The sequence below is a fragment of the Terrapene carolina genome, unplaced genomic scaffold, assembly GCF_002925995.2.
Source record: "Terrapene carolina triunguis isolate 2854851 unplaced genomic scaffold, T_m_triunguis-2.0 Scaffold62, whole genome shotgun sequence".
In the NCBI taxonomy this organism is placed as follows: Eukaryota; Metazoa; Chordata; order Testudines; family Emydidae; genus Terrapene; species Terrapene triunguis.
Window position 1 is genome coordinate 15290888 of NW_020664413.1, and position 13438 is coordinate 15304325.

At 41.8% G+C, this 13438-nt stretch overlaps 1 protein-coding gene across 1 annotated transcript in view; it reads right to left on the reverse strand.

The window, feature by feature from the left end:
• The window catches only part of NCKAP5 (NCK associated protein 5), a 408903-nt gene that overhangs the window by 92084 nt on the left and 303381 nt on the right, over window positions 1–13438 (reverse strand). The window contains exons 9-10 of the mRNA XM_026647423.1: window positions 9645–9749; window positions 6358–6549 (exon numbers count right to left, since the gene is read on the reverse strand). Of these exons, the coding sequence (XP_026503208.1) occupies window positions 6358–6549; window positions 9645–9749 (297 nt within the window). The remainder of the gene's footprint in view (window positions 1–6357; window positions 6550–9644; window positions 9750–13438) is intronic.

The following is a 13438-nucleotide window of genomic DNA, read 5'->3' on the forward strand; positions in this document are numbered from 1 at the left end:
AATTACATGTCTTTGGCCCAATTTCTGACTGAGTGGATACTTGTTTTTCCTCTCCGTCAGTAGATACAAACTGAGAATTCTCCGTCCCTGCACGAATGTCAGAGCTCTTTGTAGGCTTGTCAGGAAAGGGAGTTAATAACAACTCCGACGGACTTTTTTCATCACTGCTTTCTATATGTAATTCATCCATGACTTCATTGTCATCAGTATCTGAAAACTGTAAATTAAGGTCCTTCCAACCTAGATTAGCAGCGCTTTGATCTACCTGTAGTACAGGCAGCTTAACATTTGTGCATGATTTTACCTCTGACTGAAAATCATTGACAAAACTAGTTAGTTTTTCAGGTCTTTCCTTTGAATTAAAATATGAACCTTTTTCTGGTAAATGTTTCCCATTAGGCTCCCAACCAAATAGACTGTCAGAAATACTGTGGGTTAATTTATTACAATAGAGCCTGCAACCTTTGCTTGGTACTTCATGCAGCAACACTAAAGATGAAGATTCATCATCTGCATCATCATGTGAATCTGAATCATAAGTGAAAGTTTTGTTGTGCTTGATGCAAACGCTCCCTATTTCCATTGGCTTACAATGAGTTTGTTCTTCATGGCTGCCACATTTAATTCCAGGGGAATATATTCCTTCATTGGAGTCCATGCAATCTTTGTAACCCCATTTTGATATTACTGAAGATGGTTCAAATAACATTTTTCGTTTCTGTAACTTCTTCAGCCCTTCCAAAATGTGGTTTTCCTTGATACGAGTTGGAGGTAGATCGTCTGTAGGACTAGAGAGGTTGCTCGGGAGTGAAGAACCAATGCTTATTCTTTTATCCCAGCTTATAGATGACTGTTAAAAAAATAAGAATATGCTGGTAAGGAAAAAAAGTAACACCTTTTATTTAATTGGTTATAAATTGCAATTGGTATTAAGTCTCATCTAGACAAACTATCATCTTTGGAATTGATGCCAATATTCTTTCTTAACACAGTATTTCATAGTAGTCTGAAATGGGGAGGGTGATTGGTGTGTGTAAGAGAGAGAATGTGGACAAGAGGGGTAAGACAGAAAGAGAGCAGAAGAAATTTGAGTGTGAAAGAGAAAGGGAATGTCTGAATGAGAGAGAGATTGGGAAAGCAGAGGGAGAGAATGAGGATAGTTGGCTTGAATTTAGGGGAAAGAGGAAATGGGAATCAATGAGGTGAGTGAATAAAAAGTGAGAACAGAGGATAGTGAAGGGGCTGCACTCATGCATGCAAACTTATGGTCAGGCAATCTACCATTTCACATATGAGGAAAAAAAATAAGGGAAGACTACACAGCATATATAGTAAATACTGCATATTTACATGAACTCCAGACCACTATGACATGCTGGGACCTGGGAGGAAACCTCACAAACCTTACTTCTATTTCTGTGAGGTAATGGGGCCCTATAAGTACCTAAGATAGGGGTTTGTTACTATTGTTACTATTGTTATTATTAGTTAGTGAAGAAGTGGGTTGTTTGGCAAGTGGGGTTTGTATCCTGCAGTTAAGAACAGGATTAGCAGCTGCTCTTGCCTGGATGTGACTCAGGCAGCTTAGAGACCAACCAAGCAGCCCAGAAGACAGCTAGGAAAGGTGATTCTTCTGCACTATGGACCATTTATGGGTCTTTTCTTATAACTGATGCTTGGACTTGAGATAGGAGAAGTCTGTAGTAGGTCTTATGGTTATTGTTTGGTTTGATATGCTAACAACCAAAAATAAGTATAGCAACCCAGAAAGAGGAAGAGATTTTATTTTTATTAACCAGAGAGTTTGGTGTCTATTACTGAAAGAAACCCCTGAGTCCCCAATTTCTACATGGAAAGCTTCTCTCTTTTTGCCTATTTCAACTTACCTTTTTGAAAAGGTAGGAAGCACAATACAACAGAAAACGCTTGAGTATGACCAGCAAACAAAAATGCAAATTGAGCAAAATGTGATTTGAAAAGAAGAGCTAGAGATGGGCATAGCTAGAAAAGAAAAGGCAATTTTCTAACAGTGAGATAGGGTGTGACTGTGGTACTTTACTAAATTATAGCAAATGTATCTTTACCTTAAATATTACAGAAATTTCCAACCCTTCTGACTGCATAGACTGGGCTCCCTTCAGGATATGGTCAAAGCCACATTTCTAAAACAACATTGGAAAAATTTCTGTGGCTGGAGTGGGGCCTTTTAAATTTCCGCCGGAGCCCCAGGGCTCCCAGCCAATGCCACTGCTACCCTGGGGCCCTGGCAGCGATTTAAAGGGCCTGGGGCTCCTGGCTGCCACTGCCATCACCGCACCTGCGGCTGGAGCCCTGGGCCCTTTAAATCAACGCCGAAGTCCCGGGCAGCGGGGGTGGGGCAGCGCTGAAGGGCTGGCTGGGGGATTTTGGCCCCAGCCCTGCCCCTTCCACCCAAGGCCCCGCCCCTCAGGGGGCCCAGAGGCACCCCCACACCTGGCCCAGGACCCCGGCCACCCTGCATATCAGTAAGTCATTTAAGTTACTTTCACCCCTGGCCCTTGGTCAGCAGCTGCCACTCTCTGGCTACCCAGCTGTGAAGGCAGCAGCACAGAAGTAAGGGTGGCATGGTATGGTACTTACTTCTGCACTGCTGCTGGATGGTCACCTGGCCAACGGTCACACCTCTCCGGGAGAGCTCTAAAGGCAGCGCAGAAGTAAGGGTGGCAATACTGTGACCCCCCTAAAATAACCTTGTGACCCCCCCACCCCCCGCGCAACTCTTTTTTGGGTCAGGACCCCCAATTTGAGAAATGCTGGTCTCCCCCCATGAAATCTGTATAATATAGGATAAAAGCACACAAAAGACCAGATTTCATGTGGGGGAGAGACTAGATTTCATTGTCCGTGCTGCGTTTTTCATGGCTGTGAATTTGGTAGGGCCCTAGTTATATCTGAACCTAAGAGCTGAAAGTTTCCATTTCCCAAATCCTTCACCCCTTTACCTCCCTAGTCTAGCCCCTCTCAAAAAGCCTACTTTGAAGTTAGCATGCTTAGAAAAGGAAACTAAATGAAACATTCTTTCTGACAAGAAACCTGGAGAAATTCCAAAACTGCCAAGAAGTTGCTGTTCAGAGAAGCCTACCATTCAATATGCTCAGTTAATGCAGAGACAGGGAGAATAGAAAATGATTAAAAACAATATGAGCTCAACTTGCTTAACCCTTTGGCACTGGTGATGGTGATGCTCCCAGTGTTGTGTGCTAATTCATCATGCATTAGCACTTTGCATTGAGGTAACTCAACAATTAGGGTCAAGGGGCTAAGCTTCCCTATATGATTCAAGCTGAAATCTCTCCAACTCTTCTATTTAAGGCCATTAGATCACGAGACCTCCTTTCTGATCTATTTTTTTCCTATGCATTGTGGAAGCAAACACTTTCAGTTCATGTTTCCTGCCTCCTAAACCATAACAACATTTTTTTTTAAAGCTGCTAAATATACCAAATTCTACCCTTGATTAAATCCAGGAACCCAAATGAAGCCAGTGTGCCACAGCTTGGCCTCGTGTGTAAATGCATAGACTGTTTTTGTATGTTGTACTCTGCAGGCCAGGGGTGGGCAAACTATGGGAGCGGCTCGGTGCGGCGCGGTGCGGGGCCAGGGCAGGCAGGCAGGGAGCCTGCCCTGGCACCAGTGCGCACCGTTGCCACCCCGGAGCCGCTCCAAGTAAGCGGCGCTGGGCCAGAGCCCGCACCCCTCCTGCATCCTGCACCCCAAATCCCTGCCCTGAGCCCCCTGCCTGCACCCCAATACCCTGCCGCACCCCGCACGCCTCCTGCACCCCAACTCCCTGCCCTGAGCCCCCTGCAGCACTCCACAACTCTCCTGCACCACAACTCTCTGCCCTGAGCCCCCTCCCGCACTCCGTACCCCTCCGGCACCCCAACCCCCTTCCCTGAGCCCCCTCATACACTCTGGCCCCCTCCTCTGCCCCAACCCCTTGCCCCGAGCCCCTTTCTGCAAACCGCACCCCCTCCCACACTGCGCACTCCCTCCCACACCCCAACCCCCTGCCCCGCATGACATTTCCCCACCCAGATGTGGCCCTCGGACCAAAAAGTTTGCCCACCCGTGCTGTAGGCCCTTGTGCCAGATAGCTTAAAGAGTTAAGGAGGCCTGAAGTTTGTTCGGACAGATCCTCTCACATCCTCACATTTGCCCCCACCAAACTCTAACAAGTTTGATAATCATTTAAAAGGATGGGAGGAGAAGAAGAAGAAAGGCAAATAGTTCAGAAATTTCCGACCGCTCCATTCCGCTGGGTAGGAAAGATAGAAAATGTGGCAAAAGACCAGCTTGGCTTAACCACGAGATCTTGCATGATCTAAAAAATAAAAAGGAGTCATATAAAAAATGGAAACTAGGACAAATTACTGTACAAAGGATGAAGATAGGCAAACAACACAGGAATGCAGGGGTAAGATTAGAAAGGCAAAGGCACAAAATGAGCTCAAACTAGCTAAAGGAATAAAGGGAAACAAGAAGACTTTTTATCAATACATTAGAAGCAAGAGGAAGACCAAGGACAAGGTAGGCCCACTGCTCAGTGAGGAGGGAGAAACAGTAACAGGAAACTTGGAAATGGCAGAGATGCTCAATGACTTCTTTGTTTCGGTCTTCACCGAGAAGTCTGAAGGAATGCCTAACATAGTGAATGCTAATGGGAAGGGGGTAGGTTTGGAAGATAAAATAAAAAAAGAACAAGTTAAAAATCATTTAGAAAAGTTAGATGCCTGCAAGTCACCAGGGCCTGATGAAATGCATCCTAGAATACTCAAGGAGCTAATAGAGGAGGTATCTGAGCTTCTAGCTATTATCTCTGGAAAATCATGGGAGACGGGAGAGATTCCAAAAGACTAGAAAAGGGCAAATATAGTGCCCATCTATAAAAAGGGAAATAAAAACAACCCAGGAAACTACAGACCAGTTAGTTTAACTTCTGTGCCAGGGAAGATAATGGAACAAGTGGTTAAGCAAATCATCTGCAAACACTTGGAAGGTGGTAAGGTGATAGGGAATAGCCAGCATGGATTTGTAAACAACAAATCATGTCAAACCAATCTGATAAATTTCTTTGATAGGATAACGAGTCTTGTGGATAAGGAAGAAGCGGTGGATGTGGTATACCTAGACTTTAGTAAGGCATTTGATACGGTCTCGCATGATATTCTTATCAATAAACTAGGCAAATACAACTTAGATGGGGCTACTATAAGGTGGGTGCATAACTGGCTGGATAACCGTACTCAGAAAGTAGTTATTAATGGTTCCCAATCCTGCTGGAAAGGTATAACAAGTGGGGTTCCGCAGAGGTCTGTTTTGGGACCGGCTCTGTTCAATATCTTCATCAATGACTTAGATATTAGCATAGAAAGTACGCTTATTAAGTTTGCAGATGATACCAAACTTGGAGGGATTGCAACTGCTTTGGAGGATAGGGTCATAATTCAAAATGATCTGGACAAATTGGAGAAATGGTCTGAGGTAAACAGGATGAAGTTTAATAAAGACAAATGCAAAGTGCTCCATTTAGGAAGGAACAATCAGTTTCAAACATACAGAATGGGAAGAGACTGTCTAGGAAGGAGTACGGCAGAAAGGGATCTAGGGGTTACAGTGGACCACAAGCTAAATATGAGTCAACAGTGTGATGCTGTTGCAAAAAAAGCAAACGTGATTCTGGGATGCATTAACAGGTGTGTTGTGAGCAAGACACGAGAAGTCATTCCTACTCTGCGCTGGTTAGGCCTCAACTGGAATATTGTGTCCAGTTCTGGGCACCGCATTTCAAGAAAGATGTGGAGAAATTGGAGAGTGTACAGAAAAGAGCAACAAGAATGATTAAAGGTCTAGAGAACATGACCTATGAAGGACGGCTGAAAGAATTGGGTTTGTTTAGCTTGGAAAAGAGAAGACTGAGAGGGGACATGATAGCAGTTTTCAGGTATCTAAAAGGGTGTCATAAGGAGGAGGGAGAAAACTTGTTCAATTTAGCCTCTAAGGATAGAACAAGAAGCAATGGGCTTAAACTGCAGCAAGGGAGGTTTAGGTTGGACATTAGGAAAAAGTTCCTAACTGTCAGGGTGGTTAAACACTGGAATAAACTGCCTAGGGAGGTTTTGGAATCTCCATCTCTGGAGATATTTAAGAGTAGGTTAGATAAATGTCTATCAGGGATGGTCTAGACAGTATTTGGTCCTGCCATGAGGGCAGGGGACTGGACTCAATGACCTCTCGAGGTCTCTTCCAGCCCTTGAATCTATGAATCTTGTTTCAGATGAATTGGGTTAATAAATGAAACAAATCAATTTGCTTTACCCTTTTACTGCACGTCTTTCCATCATTCCAAGTGTAGGAGGAGCCACTGGAATATTCACTGCAAGCACTTGATAGAGAGAGTTCACTGCTACTGCAACTGCTCCGGGGATATAGGCGACTGGGCCCTGTCGTATTTAATTGACTCTGGCATTTCAAGGCAGGTATACTGGATTTCACATTCTGCTGGCATTCCTAAAACACAAGAAGAAATGCAACAATCTTATGGGTAAACACAGATCATTTTCTCTTCTACCTGATTGATTTAGTTAATAGGGCAAAACGCAAGTGTGCCATTTATACTTGCATTGTATTCCTTTAGGATCTGGTAAAAATTAATGAATTGATGTAAAATAAAAAGAAACAATTTAACGTTTAGCTTTATTAGAACAGAAAAAAATCTCAATCCCTCCAATTCTTTTTATTTATTTACTGTGGCTTCAGTATTCTGCTGGTCTTTCTGCAAGAGTATTTTGAGTCTGTTTGAATTCTGCTGTAGATATTAGCAGCATGCTCCAGTAAGATATCACAAACTAAGTTATAAGAGTACAAGTACATCTTGACAACTGCATTATAGCCCCACAATGTAACAGATGAGGCTCTACCAACTGGACAAGGTAAATTAATTTAGTGTCCCAAACAGAATGTCCACCGAGAATGGAATCTCTCCATTACAGTCTAATTCTGGTTTCCTATCTAGTCCAAAGCTTTGTCTAAGAAACTCTCTGATGTAGACAATCCATCTTTGTGTCACTCTCAGACAGCTGAAGCCTCTTGCTTATGCAATTTATTGACACTTTATGGCTGCCTTTAGTACTTGGGTAGTTATCGCCCCTCTCCAAATGCAATTTCAGCTGACTGTGACTAAATGCCAGCTTTGAGGAAGAGAGTAATGAAGAGAAGATAGCACGTTAGGTAAAATATTAAACCTTTGTAGGAGTATCTAGGATGTGATTAATTTGTATTCAAACTAGTACTCTTGTGCCTAACAATGCTAGACTTTCTTTAACATTAAGTGCCTGCACTGTTATGTTGTTATGATGAGATCCTCTAATGCCATATAGAATCAGAAACTTTTTTAATTACCAGGAATACCAAAGAGCAACACTACTACATTTTTTCTGAAAGTTGGCTTAGAATTTCATTAAAACTATAAAATAACCTCACAACCAAGCCTTAAGCAATATTTATTGATTTCCATTCTTGTTTATAGCCTGATGTAGTTTTGCTTAGAAGAGTGTTTTCACATTTATATCCCAATAGGATACAAACAAATCTAAGGTTATATAATACATGAGCAGCTGGCAAAACTGTCAAATAGATTCAATGGATGTATAAAATGTCTCATGGAAATCTTTGGAAAATATTCAATTTAGAGACCGTTCTCCATTTACTCTCTTCCATGCTGGGTTGCTTTTTGTGTGATTTCCCCCCATTTATTACTACAAAGGCCGTTTGGCTGAGAACACGATTTTTATTGCTGAGGAGTTCGTCAGCTACTGCTGCTCATTCTTCAAGTGACATCATAATGCTCTGTCTGTGACAAACCTAACTACATGGCAAATCATCGCTCCCTGTCATGGACAAAACCCCTGGATGGGAAAAATCAGTCAGCAGTAGCAGCAGCGAGTTTCACCTCAGGGAGTTATCGACACATGTTCTAAGCAGTGAAAGGGGTGCAGAAGGACTAGCCTTCAAACTCTCCATAGTGCCAGGTAATACACAGAGCACAGGCTTCTGCATTTCTGCAATAGAGTCCTTTGGCTTTGTTGATACATCTCTCTCTCTTCACCATTGGCATCATTCACTCCCTCTGCTGTCACTAGTTCCCCCTGTTATGCCTGCATGCTCCCCTGCAGGTAGAAGGCATGGAGGCCAACAGTAGCATTGATTTCTGCTTATTATGGCATTTCAGCTGTGGTGCTAGATAAACATACAATGTTCGGTGACTGCACTCTGAGTTCCACCCCATATAACAGGCCAGACATGTCCAGAGTGCCTAGTGCCTGCATGGAAGGGCTGCTGTAGATTCTGGGGAAGGGAAGCACATAGCATGCTGCAGAACCCTCACTCCCCTCCCCCCACCTTCTGCTGCTTTGGGAGCCTTCCCATCCCATCCTCTTTTCCCCTTTGTGCCTTAAGGAGGAGAGGGACATCAGGTCCTATGATTTCAGGATAAGAAGCAGATGGACATCAAAGCAAAAAATATTTTCATGTAAATACCCTTAATATTTACAGCAAGTAAGAAAACATGGAAAATATAGTGTACATCACTAGAATTCTTTCTAAATAGAATGTTCTCCAAACTTTCTAAATTTTAAAAGGAGGTTGGGTTTTCCTTCTATGAGCTGTCTAATTTTTTAAAAAATTCTGTTTAAAAAACCTTTAAAGATTATATTTATGATGCATTAATTACATATAGTTAACTTGCACATTGGTTAATTAATTTGAATTGCATAATCTGACTTTTTCCCCCTAATCATGACTTCTAAACCATCACCTTTAATGAAATTAGAGTACAAAAGCTCTCTGTATGAGTATAATTTAAACATGTAATTGTTGTTAGAAAGGAAAGACAACTGAATGAATCAAACAATTACAGAGAGAAAACTGCATACTTAGAAAAATCTAACCTGAAGGCTAAATTACAGATTATATAGAGGGTCATTAACATCTTTGTGAACCTTTGAAACAATGGCTTTCCACTAAAATATGTATTATTATAAAGGAGATTACATTTCTGATGACAGTTTTATACTTTAAGATGAAAGGCACAGAAAGGCTCAGTTTTCTGTTCTCATCCGCTTTATTTCTCTCTCTTTATGTGACTTTTGTTTTTAAAGCTACTTTTCTCTCCGTCAATGAAACATGAAAGCCCTACTGGTTAAAGTTTTGCCAAATAAGCACAAAGCTAACCCCAGCTTTTTAAAAAAAAAACTGCAGAGACCATGAATTTTTAAAAGTTCATACATAATATATCATAAAAGTAGGATGAATAATATGGCGCATGGGCTTTAATAAAAAGCTCCTTGACCATTTCTCAGAGATTTTGAGATGTAATCAATACCCAAAAAGGTATCTTGGGGACATTGTCAAGATTTATGCTTTTTTTGCACAGAGTGACACTTTCTGTGTACTATATCAACCTGAGACATGATATTGAATTTCAGAGAACAGAAGAAAGGAAAGTATTGTTATCTGTCTCAACAATGGCTCACCCATGACATCGCACTTCACAGACAGAAATGAGTGCTCCAAATGAGGCACTCAAAGACAGCACAAAAACTCACATGAATCTGAACACCAGTAGTTCGTGATTGTATCAAACTTCTGTTCTTTTCTACATCTGAAAGCAAATCCCCAGACGAAAGATCTAAGATGCGTGAATGCAGTTTCTGGCAGAAGAGAATGACCAAAGCATAAACATTTGACAAATATGCAACAGATCAGCATTTTAAAAATTCCAAACCGTGCAGTTAAATTTCAAAGGAGAATAAAACCCTGTGGTAAAAGAGCACTTGTCCTAATTTGAAAGTTTTCCGTTTTACTGCTTACTGAGTCCAGGACTTGACGCACCAAGATTTTTCATCCAAAAAACCCTGAACTTTTTCTCCCTGAGACTGTTTCACAACTTATCATGATTTCACATGCAACAATGACAAAGTAATAGGACCACAATCATATTTATCCATAAAGTCTGGCAAGTTTGAATTAAAAAAGTATAAAAATGAATGATGAAATTAACATTTATAAAGCAATCAACACATTAACCTTGTTTTATTTATCAGTTGCTATAGCCTGAGTGAATGATTATAAAAGTGACCCTATTTCTAAACGGCATTGATCTTGTGAAGCCCTGCCTTGCACACATTTTAACTCAAAGTCATTAATGTCATCTGTTAGGAACAATTAATATGAATAGAAAATAATTGCATCAGGGAGCAAGGGACTCAGAGGATTTTGTGCATTAATATTCACCTGCTGTTCAATTACATACGCAGTCCTTTATTTCAGTTTTGCTTGGAAGGCCTGCTAACCTGGTGCCATTTCCCCCATATTAATCTGTACACTAATTACCAAGGCTTTCTGTATAGAATAAGTCTGACCTGTTTTAATTGCAAATGTATGATTTATTTGAATGTTGTTTCTTGACCAATGACTTCAAAAGAAAAAACAGCAATATCTGCTGTCCAGCTGGTCATGTGAGCCAAGCTTTTTGATTATAGATACTTGGGATCTGATCCATAGTCCACTGAAATATATGAAAAGGTTCCTATTGACTTCAATGAGCTTTGGGTCAGGCCCTCTGGTAAGATCCTGCCCACCCTCCCTGCAACCACGGAGGAATCAAGACATTGGAACTGCTAAGTTCATGTCGTGCATGGCTGTGGGTGTTGGAAAGGGTTGAAGGAGAGGCTGCAGAAAACCTGCCAAGGAAACTTGGTACCCTAGGTTACGCTGTGTAGGACACACCCTATGGGAATGTGGAGATGGTGCAGTGGGGCAAGGCAGTGGACCCAGAAACTGTTTATCCATGGGTTCACAAATATTAGTATGAGGGGGAAGCAATAGCTTGCAACCGCTAATCCTACCTATATCCAGGTGGAGCAGTGGCAGAGCAGCTCTACACAGGCTTCTGCAAGCTGGGACTGAGGCTTCAGCTCAGCACCACATGCAGTGCTCAGCCTGCTTATCAGGCACTCACCTCTACAATTTCGTCCTCTGGAGAATGAATCATCCAGAAATAGACATCTCTTCTTAAAGCCTTTGTTGTTCACATCCACTATTGCAAACTGACTTCTATTCCAGGCAATTTAGTACACTTTTAACCACTAATTATTACTTTGGGAGTAATTTTGCAGGAGTTACATATTCATTTAGTTTTCATTCAGTGTTTTGTTTTAACTGGTGCTATCCTGTTTCAGTAAGATTATGGGAAACTGTTTGAATGATGAATACTCTGTATAATCATATTTCCTATAACAAAATGTTGAATACATGCCACAAACACTTTGCATTCAGTATATTTTTCATTATAAATATTTACTACACCCAGTGTACATGCCTTTTAACACAATGTCAGTTATATCTATTCTCCAGTTATTGAACGTGAACCATTTAAAATATTGTTATTGTAACTGCAGGCTAATGTTTGCCCAAAATTTAAATACTGACTAATTACACCTTTCCAAGCTCACAGGTTTACAATGAACTCAAAGTTAGCCTTTAACTGAAAGTCTCCCAACTGTATAGTTGAGCCACCAGAAAATTCAAATTGGTTCAGACACAGGAATCTTTGATGCTATGCAAAGGTGTTGTTAGGTAGGGCCCTTTGAAAAGGGATGTCTTTCCTCCAAAGAGACCAATTTCCTGGTCTCTCCTTGCAGAGGATTTTTAGTGCAAGTTTCTGTACTTTAAGTCATGCATTAGACTGGAAAATTGGGGATGTGTGAGGGGAATGGACACTAACGTTTATTTCCCAAGAAAACATACTGGAAATACGACTTCAGGAGTTTTACATCCTGAAGACTTGCTTCAGGGTTTGTCAGTCCCTAAAAATATTTTGAAAATAAATATTTTATTGTACATGAGTTAGCAATACAGATGGCGGTAAATAAAGAAGTGAACAATATAATTTGTTATGACAATAACTATCACATGAAACTAAGTACACCGCTATATCATTCTTGTGAAACATAATGCCAGCTCACTCAGCATACTGAGTCAGCAAGAAGAAAATAAAATCAGGAAAGAAAAAGAAATAATCGCTCAAATAACAACCTAAAATTAATTTTAAAAAGTAAATTGTTAAAAGTTATAAATTATTGGGCTTAATACAGGAGTAAATGGGTGACATTTAATGGCCTATGATATACAGGAGGTCAGACTAGATGAGCTAATGAACCCTTCTGGCCTTAAACTTTATGAGCCTTTAAATAATAAAAGCAAATCAGCAAAATAATAGAGAAGAAAGAAAGGAAAGTGGGTTCTCAAGATCTATAATACCACTACATATCTGTATCAAATAGACAAATTAAGTAATTATCATACTGGAAACGTTCACCATCATACAAATCACAAAAGAATCTGGGGATTATAATGGATCACAAATTGAATATGAGTCAACAATGTGATTCAGTAGTGAAAAAGGCTAATATCATACTGGAGTGTATTAACAGGAATGTCATATGTAAGATACAGTGGGTAATTGTCTCACTCTTCTCAGCTGGAGTATGTTTCCAGTTCTGGGTGCCACACTTTAAGACGGATGTAGACAAATTGAGAGAGTCAGAGGAGAGCAACAAAAATGATGCAAGGTTTACAAAACCTGACCTGTGAAGGAAGGTTAAAAAAACTGGGTATGTTTAGTTTTGAGAAAAGAAGACTGAGGGGGCAACTGTCTTCATATATGTTAAGAACTGTTATAAATAGGCTGGTGATCGATTGTTCTCCATATCCACTGAAGGTAGGACAAGAAGTAATGGGCTTAATCTGCAGCAAGGGAGTTATAGGTTAGATATTAGGAAAAGCTTTCTAACTATCAGGCTAGTTAAGCACCGGAGTAGGCATCCAAGGGAGTTGTGGACAGGGCCGGCTCTAGGATTTTTGCCACCCAAAGCTAAAACAATTTTGGCCGCCCCCCCCGTTTTTTAATTACCCCCACCCCCGGCCCTGCCTCAACTCCGCCCCTTCCCCAAATCCCCAGCCCTGCCTCCTCCCCCCAGGCTCTCAAGCCTGAGAGGGAGGGAGGGAGGGGGAGCAGCGGCGCGCGAAACAGCTGTTTCGCGCCCCGCGGCCCCTCGGGATCTCCCCCTCCCTCCCAGGTTTGAGAGCCTGGGAGGGAGGGGGAGACTCCGAGTGGCTGCGGCGCGGGCGCCGCTTCTCCCCCTCCCTCCCAGGCTCTCAGGCCTGGGAGGGAGGGGGAGCAGCAGCGCACGAGCAGCAGCGGAGGTGAGCTAGGGCGGCTGGGGCACATTTTTAGGGGCGGCATTCTGGCGCCGGCCATGCCGCCCCTAAAAATGTGCCGCCCCAAGCACCAGCTTGTTTTGCTGGTGCCTAGAGCCAGCCCTGGTTGTGGAATCCC